Genomic DNA, 9,724 nt, shown 5'->3' with positions numbered 1-9,724 from the left:
GGACAAAGGTTTAGCAGACAGACGGCCTCACATTTAACTTTAAAATACTTTGGCATACAGGGGAGTTCAGTGACTCCAAACTGCCCTGGCTCTGTGACTGTGAAACAAGCCCAAATCATTGCCCTTCACCAGTGTGTTGGCATTTGTGCTGATATGCTATGTTTAGTTTTCACCAAATGTGATACTGTGAATTATGCCCAAACATCTCCACTTTTGTCACATTGTTCCATTTATTTAACACGCTAAGTGAGGCCTGTAGAGCCTGAGATATGGCCCTTGAGTTTTTTGCACGGTTTGACCTTGGGGACGTTCAGGGCTGGAAGATTGTGCCACGTCCTCCAGTCTCCAAAAAACACAGAAGGACTTTTTCTGTGTTGAAAAAAGAAGGAACTTGAGTTAAACTTTGTGTTATAGATGGTTTACATTCCTAAAATGTTTACATCTGCCTACATTTTTATTTTCTCTCCTCATTCAAATTAAATAAAGGCAAGTGTACAACATTTTTAAGCTTTTTTAAATTTATATTTATTTCATATTTAATTGTGTATTCGTATCATTGTAGTGGATGTTTTGACTTTTAAGCATGTTTAGACTTCATCTCAAACATGAAGTGAAATCATTAATTACTTCTAAAAATAACAACAAAAACAAAACAACAACAACAACAGCAAGCAATTAATTGCTTAGTTATAAAAACTCTACATGTGATGTTTTTTGTGGCTTTCTGGATCTGTAAATGTTCACATGATGAAAGCAAATCAGTGAATGTGGAAAAACTGAGACATGTAGTTATAAAGCTTTTCCTGGGCGTCGGTATAGCCCACCAGGTTGAGCAGGTGACCAAATGTGATAAGAATATTGCAGAAACCTGCGTTAGAGTCAACCCTGAAGCCATTTACTGTAAGTTTCTTGTTTCAATAAAGGCTAAAAAGCCCAAAAAGAAATAGCTTTTTCTTAAAACGTCTCAGGTTGTTCATCATTTTGGATCAGTTTGACTCATTAAATGTGAATGTTTTCAGAATGTACTTTCACTAAAATGAAGAAGTGAAAAGCTGTTTTTTTTAATTATGTATTTTACAATTGATCAAATTTGACGCCATATAACTCCTGCACTAAAATTAGTTTAACAGCCCTATAAACATGTGAGACACTGTCAAAATAATTTGGGAAGAATCGGATAAAAATGCAGAGCAGCTCAACATGCCATGTGACACCGAGTCACCACTCTTGTAGTATTTTTCCATGGGTGTCTAACAGATTACTCCTTCCACCTCTTCATCTGTAAATTTCCTTTATTGTGATGTTATAATCTTAAGCAGTGTCGCTGATCTTACAGTTTATGCTTTTATAATTGCGTTCACGTGCATTTGTATTTGTATTGGAGTTTTATTGGTGTTGTATAAGTGTTATAGGTAACTACACCTAAACTAAAATCTAGAACTACAGTACAATACTGTGGAAAGGTCTTGCACCACATCAACTTTCTTGGAATTATTTTAAGGTGCTCTCAGGCTTTTTGGAGCTTTTATTTTGGAAATTGGCTGCTTTTTCACTCACTTCCGGTGCGGTCCTTGTACCTGATAAATTGTAGAGGAATGTTTGTTGTTGCCGTTATTGTTTGTTAAGCCACTTAACAGTAACCTATGAATCATTCTGACATTAAAAAAAATGTTGTGTCTAGACATAACAGACAATTTAGCAAAGAATAAATTTAAAATTCTATCTTTAGGCACTTTGTTATAAGCACCTTATCACAAAACACATCATTTGTTTCCATTTCTGTAGTTGAATCAAAGAAAAATCACACCGTTTGACAGATAAAAAAATAGTTTGTTTGTTTTTTTTTTTGTTTTTTTTTTTACCAACAAGGTGAATCCCAAAGATCTATTAGCTGAAAGCTTCATATCTTGGCATGGTGTGCATTTTGTCCTTAAAAAATGGAGAAAGCTGGACATATGTAGGACAAAACAAGAAGTGTCAGGCTTAAAATGTTATCTCACAGCAGGTGGACATTATGTAAAAGCCCTGTCCTTGTGGAAACTGTTACGGCCGAGAGGGCCAGGCAGTGGGTGTGGACTCAAATGCAGACACAGAGGGAGGCAAAACGGGCGTGAGCACAGAGTTTATTTACAGAGCTGAGCGAAGTTACAAAACAGAAAACTAAGAATGCTATAACCTATGCATGCTATGAACTGTGAAAGCTATGAGCGGAAAACTGTGAGGCAAGACTGTGAACGAGAAACTCAGAGGGCTGGATTCCACAGAGGGATCCGGGGAATGGAGAAAGGGGTCAGCGGCTTGGAGGGAGGTGTGAAGTCAGCGTTGCAGATTTGGGGTGTCAATCGAGGAGGGAGTGTCCAGGGGGTTCCGGGTGAGGAGTGTCCAAAGCAGATCCAGAATAGGCTTGGAGTGGGGAGCTGAGCAGGGAGGCAGGCAGATGGGTCCTATGGCGAAAAAGGAAAGAAAACACGGTGAGGAGAAAAAACAGTAATCCAGAGTTCTCGCAAGGGCTTGGCGGCCTAGCACTAACATGTGTTAGCAGAAGATCTGGCAGGGGTCTGTCGTGAACGCTGGTCTTATATGCAGGTGACTTGATTGGAACCAGGTGTGGAAGCTGATTGGAGTCTCCGTCTGAAGGTGGAGCCCAGCAGAGTGGAAACACCCCGTATTCACCCGGACCATGACAGAAACACTTCTTACAGAGTGATAAATGCAAAGTTTTTGGTTCGAACTGTTGTTAATGTGTATGGAGGAGGTCAGGATAGAGGTACAACAGTGACTGTCTACAGCACTGACCAGTGAAATCATCTTTCTGTCAGTGTAAAGAAGTTTAATCACAATCAAAAGAAGCGCAATTACACCAATACATATCAGTCTTTTTGTATGGTACAGAAATGCGCCAAATCACAACAGTAGCTCAACGTGCTTCCTGAAGACTACTTAAAGAAATTACAACAAAGCTTGCCTAAGAGTGTTCAGATAGTACTGTCAGAGAAAGTAGGGCTTTAAAACGAAACTAAAGTTAAACTTTTCAAACTGAAATGGGGAAGTGGAAACCCTTGGGAAAAAACTAAACTCAAAACTAAACTTTTTTTTTTTTTTTAATCGGGTTAATTGAATATATTATCTTTGTTTCATAACACTCAAATATGTGCTTTTTACTCTCTATCAGTGCGACCAACCTGTTTAATGCCTGTCTCATTTACGTTGTAATAAACATGTATGGTTTCTTTTAGATAACGCACGCACTGTGACATTACATCGATCTCTAGGAAGCTCCCTCTGGGTTTCCTCAGGCTGTGACAGGGGGACCCAGAGAGGAAGAGGAAGCATGAGGAGGAGGAGGAATAGAAGGCGGAGGAGGAGGATGGATACAGAGTGACGAAGGTGTCACAGCTTTATCAGTAGGTTAGTTTCACGCCATCCAGCAGGGTAAACACACGGAGGGAGTACCTCACTTACAGCGGAGTGGAAAAGCACACCTTTGCGGAGCACTGACTGTCGCACCGCCACCTCCTTCTTCTTCTTCTTCCTCTTCTTGTCGCTGTGTGGGAGGAAGAAGGGCGAGGATACTATTATGGCTTCAGTTTCTTCACAGATCTCAGGACTTCAGACAGATGAGGTAAACTTGGGGGGGTTTATAAACGAGGCCGCTGTCGTTAGCCAGCTAACCAACGGCAGCTAACCTAGAAACTAACCGGAGCGTCGAGTTAGCGAGCTAACTCTCCCTAACTTACCGCGTCTGTTCGCTTCGGAGTTTCGTCTCCGCCAGATAAATGTGTTACCTATTAGCAGACAATCGATGTAGTTTGAAAATCTCCCAACTACTGCCAGGCAGTGTTAGAGGAGCCTTGAAAATAATAGAGCTTTTGTTTTTCGTGGGCAGGAAACCCGTCGTCTCCTGGGCTGTCAACGCCTTTTGTGTTTGCTCAAGATAAACAAAACAAAACAAACAAACAAACAAACAAAACTGAGCTCTACCGAAGCAGCAGATGTCTGTGAAAAGATTCAGAGAAGGACAAGAAAGCAAAACGGGGAATGCAGAGTAAGGAGCTCGGGTCAGTGTGACAGGTTGCGAAATCTCCCGATGATTCACTGATTTTACGGTAAAAATGGGGCACAAGAGCCAAGTGTTGTGAGGATGTTACATCACCCTGAGACCACTGCATGCGTGCTTGCACGGCGAGCTGTGTGCGTGCATGCATGTGGTAACGATCAGACTGAAGCCACACTGCATCAGTGCTGGTACACTCTTATTATTGCCTTTTATCACTTATTGGACACCTGTTGTCATACAAGTCATCGGTATACAGTAGACTGCCCATGCGCAGATTATTACTATATTATGAAGCTATAATAAGAGTGCTTTTTGTGGGTTTTCTGTTTAGTTTGTGTTGTATGAAAAGGTGAGTGTCAGTTTAGTGTTCATTAGTTTTAGAGTTATTATAAACTGGGCAGGTGGAAGATTTAAGAAGTTTAGGTCCAGTGTTACAATCCAAACTCTTGACTCAGCGACACAGATAGCTCAGTCTTAATAATCAAATACACCTAAGTCGCCTCATGCTTGTCCTCATCCATCCATGCATCCATCCATTTGTTTTCTTCTGCTTATCCAGTTTAGGATAACTCTGGACTGGACTGAAGTCAAAGTCAGTTCTGCCATGTTTACAGGACACGCACAGGAGTGTAATATCATTACACTCTCGACCCAGTGTGCAAACAAGACACAAGTTAAAAATAAATAAAAAGTCAGAAAACTATGATTACTGAGTAATATTGCCTGTGTGTGTACATATGTGCAGCAGAAGTCAAAGCTATAGGCTGTATGCAGTCTCTGTCCCTATTTGTATCTTACTGTACTGTAAATAGACTTGTTTTATTTTATTTTGTTGATTCAGGAGGATAACAGAATCCTGAAGGTGAAAGTCATTGCTGGAATTGGACTGGCCAAAAAGGATATTCTTGGAGCCAGGTAAGCTGAAGGAACATGGTCTGTTTTTCATGCCAGTTTGCTCAAACAACAACAACATAATTTCACCTGTGCCTTAAGTGGGCATTCTTAATACAGCCACTGTTTTCCAACACAGGAAGTGTTGGAAAAGTCTGAGACTCAGGGGTCAGGGCATTGTCACTAATGTGTTTTGCAATCTAACCACATACCACATGACCTTCAGAGCTCTTCCTTTATGAAATTAGAAATAGGATTATCAACTGTCGTAAACTTTAAAAAATCACACACACTTGTAGCAGAATTAGAAGCCTGAACCTTTAAAATCAGAAGAGTTACAGGTTGTTCTCCAGTTTGATTGATTAGACTAATCCACTGTTTTAGAAATATATGACTAATGTTTTTTATCTTCTAAATAAATTTCCCCAAACCTCAGTGTGATTCTTTGGCATTTCTCATTTAGTTTTATCAGCGATTCAAAATACAAACATATTTAATGTGCAGCATTGCAGGACATCTAAAGAGAAAAGCAACATGTGCTACTTGTGTTAGGATGCCTGGGTCGTCGACCCAGGGTTTTTGAGTTTTTGATATTATTTATACTTCCTAGTTTTTGGTTTCTTTGAGTTCTGTCTTATGGCTTATGTCTCTGTCTTCTTTAGTTGCTCTGTCTCCCCTATCACCTGCATCCCCTTGTCTAGTTCGCGTCTATGTGTATCTTAAGTTCCTATATCCCCGTGTTCAGTCAGTGTTTGTGTCTGCCCTGATCCCACGTCTCTGTTCCCTCTGTAGTGCCTGCATGTGAGTCTGTTATGTGTTTCCTGTTTTACTTTGAAGGTCTCTGTCTTAGTGTGTTCAGTTTACGCTTCCTTTTGTCTCGTCAGTCCTGATTTGTCCCAGCTGGGTTTCCCTCCTGTTACCCATTCCCTGATTGCTCCCTCTGTGTATTTAAGACCAGTGTTTCTCTGTGTCCGTGTTGCGATCTACCGTTTTCTTAGCTGTGTGTTCTGTCATTTCTCCAGTTTAAGTTTGTTTTGAGTTTTTTCAGTTATGTTATATTTTTGAGTTCACGTCCGTCTCCGGAGTCTGCACCTTGGGTCCTATTCCTGCCTGCACACAGCCACACCTAACAACTTGACAACCATACAATTTCTTTGTGATCATTTATTTAAATAAATCGATGATTATTAAAAATGTTCACAGCAGATTTGAAAGAAATCTTAAGTCACCAACTTCCAGAGCACAGGGGGCACTTTGTTCCTGTCTGTTTCCTCTTTACATTACAATCAGAGCTTACTAGAATTTGTGAATCACTGATTCATATTAAATCCTCCATTTGTTCCAAAAAACAGAAGGACTTTGTTCTGTGTCATTTGCAGAAAAGCTTTAGTTAACCCTTTAAAGCCGGTCGGAGCGGGCACGCTCCATTTTGCATAACTATTTTTAAATCCCGGTAGCACTGCAACCATGTAAGCTAGCGCAATAAATTTTTTTTGCATATGAAACCGGAGGAGGGACTATGCGCTTACCTGCTGCTCCTTGGCAGGTAGCTCCATGCCCTCCTGGGTTTTAATTGCACCTTAGAACACATATGCATCAACACTACAATGAGCGGGTGGAGGGAGGTTTGGAGTCTTCTCCCACCCCCATTCTCTGCGGCCTGCTGGAGCGGGAGGGCTAGTAGGAGGAGTTGGCCGTCCGACTGCGGTCTGGGGTGTGGGGCCTCCCTGCTGCTGCGGAGTCGGGATGGTCTGCCTCTCCCCACCGCAGGGAAAAGGGTAACACCACCTGGGTCTGGGTGCAATTCCCCCCTCCAGGGGCAAGGGTACCTAGACCCGGTTTGTAGAGTACGCTTGGGGAGTGTGATTGTGTGTACAGCGTCTCTTTATGTCTGTCTCCACGTTGGTTGAGTGTGGAGTGAGTGCATATGAGAGCATGAGGGTGGGAATGGATGTTTGTGTCTGTGTGTGCCTGTATGTCTGTGTCTATATGTCAGGTTGGGTATCAGACGCCACCTCTCTGGGGACACCTCAGGCCCTCCAAGGTTTGGAGGCCTATCTCCACCCACCACCACTTCCCCTGCCGGTGGCGGACTCCCTCAGGTGTCGGTGTGTTGGTGGTTCTTTGTGTCTGGGGGTGGGCGTCCGGGTACACACCGGCTCACTCCTTGGCGGCCGCTTGTCGGGGCCTGGGGCCTGGGGCTCGCTCGGGCCCCTTTGGAGGTGGGGTGCCCCCGGCCTCTCAGCCTAGGGCTCGGTCACTCAGGCGCAGCTGGGGGCCGGCGGAGCTCACGGGCGCGTCACTGCAACCCCCCCTGGCTTCTGCTCCGCGGCTGCTGAGTGAGCCCTCATCTGGGACTCTCCTCAGCTCTTACTGGAACAGTGGCGCGGCTGCCCCTCTGTTGGTCTTCCATGGTCTCTTGTGTTCTGGGGGCCTCTGGATGTCTGGAGTTTTGATCTCCTCCATACCCGCTTCACACCCTGGAGGACGGGGCTGTGGCCCCCCCACACTCCCTAGCAGATCATTACATGGAGAAACCTTTGGAATGCAAGCATGCTGATCCACACAGGTATGCACACATGGGTATTCACAGACGCGGACTAAAGCTTTCTTGGCTGCTGCCTCAAAGCACACTGTGCGCTGTCTATCTTGCGTGCTGCACAATATCGTTTATTACTTAGTAAATACTGATATCTATGACTAGCTAGTTTATTGTGATGGTGCTTTGTTTTCTCTATTATTATGTTGCTCTTTGTTGTTTGCTGTCTCCTCTGTTTGTTTGTTTGTTTGTTTTTTTATTCTCCATACAGGTGACCCAGGAGTTTTTTTTTTTTTTTGGTCTCTCTTCCCCCCCCTTCTCACCGTCTCTTCTCCCCTTGGGTTTTCTTTCTTTCTCTCCCCCTCTCTCTCTCATTCATTCCCCCTGTCCTATTTATTAAAAAAAAAAAAAAAAAAAAAAATGACAAAGGATGAACTGAAGCTCTGCCATCACGTAATGTCGCATACTGCTGTTTCTGATGTCATTTAAAAAAAAAAAAAAAAAAAAAAAAAAAAAAAAGAAACCGGAGGAGTTGTACTTCTTATGCCATCAGCTTGTCCTCGGTCACAGTTTCCTTCCACATATAGCTTTGCAAAAACTGCATAAAAAGCACTTGCAGCAACAAAAACATAATATTCCAGAAACACGCTTTGCCGATCCGATCAGCTGTTTGTAACACTTCCTACGTCCATCGGCGCGAACTATCGCATGTCCGCCATGACCTGCCCAAAACCGGAAGTGACATTATTTTGCGGAAATGTAGTTTTTTACCATCAGGGCCTTATGAGCCTATACTTGTGCTTTTAAAAGTTATGTTTGACTTTATGACTTTCTGTGTCGTTTCTGGGATGCTTAGGACTCATATTGCACTGCTGGAAATAGTTTATTTTGATGCATATGCTGTTTTTTTTGCAAATTTCCATTATAATATTTATTTTCGTTTTTCCTGCAGTATATAAAAATTGGTGTATTTCAAAAATAAAACTATGAAGACACTTAAAATAAAATTCCTGTGGTGGGAAACTATTTTGTGCAACTTTTTTGTATTTACAGTTTTGAGGGATAAACCTCTTAAATTTCTCTAACTAGAAATATATGTTAAAGAAAAACGATTTTCAATTTTTTTGTAGTTTATTGCATTTTTTGCAATTTATGTAATTACTATGAACTTAATGCATACATATTATTCAAATTTGGGCTATAATGCTTGTATTGATGTATATCAACTTAAAATGCTCCCAAAAATGGCACTACAACATGTAAAAATATAATATAAGCTCTGGCGGACTTGGTTCTATGCTAGGTCTTAAAGTGTTAAACTCTGTTTTCTGATGGTTAACATTCCTCAAATATTTAGATACAGCTGGCTACCCTTCTTATTTCCACCCCTCATTCAGGGTTTTTATGGGGATTTGTTGTACTGTTGTAACTCTGGGACTCCCTCCAAAGAACCACAAACCAGTGTGTCTACAACACTTTTCACTCATACCTTACCCCCACTTTTAGTTTTTTAAAGTTGAAAATAATTCCCCTAACTTCCACATAGCACGGCATACAAAGCAAAGACGCATAATTGAGAGCTTCTGTTGATTTTGTTGGTTGTTTTGGGACTCTTCTGTCTTTATGTCCATTTCGTGTTTAATTGTTCGCGTAATGGCCAAAATTGCTCTATTAGTACCGCTCTAGTGGAGCGCTCGTCATTTAATGCATCACTAATGCTTTGTTAAGAGAGAGCAATGAATAATACAGTTTCTTTGATGGATGTGGTTTCTATGCACAGTTCCTAGAATTATAATAAATTAGAAACTGCAATTATGAGCATGTCAAGCTGGAACAATTTCGTTAATGTTTCTTACGTTCTGAAGGTAGAGGCTGATATTAAGTGTTTTGAATAAACCGCTGAGGGCAGGAAGCAGATCATAACTGTTTGAATCTGTATAGACCAATGACTTAATGAGTCTCTGTTTTTCCTTTGCAGTGATCCCTATACCAGACTGTCCCTGTATGATCCTGTCACTGGAGAAATCGCAAGCCTTCAGACCAAAACCATCAAAAAGGTAAATGCGTGAACACCTGCTTTTGAAGTCGTGCTCATATCTCGTTGATTTATTTTATTCTTTTCTCTTTTCATTTGACCCGAAGACACTGGACCCCAAGTGGAATGAAGAATTTTTTTTCAGAGTAAGTGAAATGTGATTCACATTAAGCACATTTTAAAATGCATGTAATGTTTTTTT

The 9,724-nt window shown here is 41.6% G+C and overlaps 1 protein-coding gene and 1 long non-coding RNA gene across 3 annotated transcripts in view; one reads left to right on the top strand and one right to left on the bottom strand.

Annotated features, from left to right (window-relative positions):
• Positions 1-2,107: 2,107 nt before the first annotated feature.
• Positions 2,108-4,083, bottom strand: LOC146583259 (uncharacterized). 2 transcript variants are annotated; one of them, XR_014891588.1, is made up of 3 exons: positions 3,738-4,083; positions 2,531-3,544; positions 2,108-2,444 (listed from the first exon to the last, which is right to left on the bottom strand). It is a non-coding gene; the product is annotated as an uncharacterized LOC146583259 (long non-coding RNA). The 2 variants fall into 2 exon arrangements; XR_014891586.1 differs by lacking the exon at positions 3,738-4,083 and having other exon boundaries at positions 2,531-3,725.
• nedd4a (NEDD4 E3 ubiquitin protein ligase a) overlaps positions 2,342-9,724 on the top strand; it is a 44,162-nt gene continuing 36,779 nt past the window's right edge. Inside the window, exons 1-5 of the mRNA XM_085269177.1 lie at positions 2,342-2,471; positions 2,587-3,622; positions 4,899-4,972; positions 9,466-9,544; positions 9,630-9,668. Of these exons, the coding sequence (XP_085125303.1) occupies positions 3,578-3,622; positions 4,899-4,972; positions 9,466-9,544; positions 9,630-9,668 (237 nt within the window). The 5' untranslated portion in view covers positions 2,342-2,471; positions 2,587-3,577. The remainder of the gene's footprint in view (positions 2,472-2,586; positions 3,623-4,898; positions 4,973-9,465; positions 9,545-9,629; positions 9,669-9,724) is intronic.

Source organism: Mchenga conophoros, linkage group LG1 (assembly GCF_057382185.1).
Source record: "Mchenga conophoros isolate Kocher_MC1m ecotype Shallow Benthic linkage group LG1, M_conophoros_male_GT1.1, whole genome shotgun sequence".
In the NCBI taxonomy this organism is placed as follows: Eukaryota; Metazoa; Chordata; class Actinopteri; order Cichliformes; family Cichlidae; genus Mchenga; species Mchenga conophoros.
The sequence above is the reverse complement of the archived record's forward strand: the minus strand, read 5'-3'. Positions and strand labels throughout refer to the sequence as shown.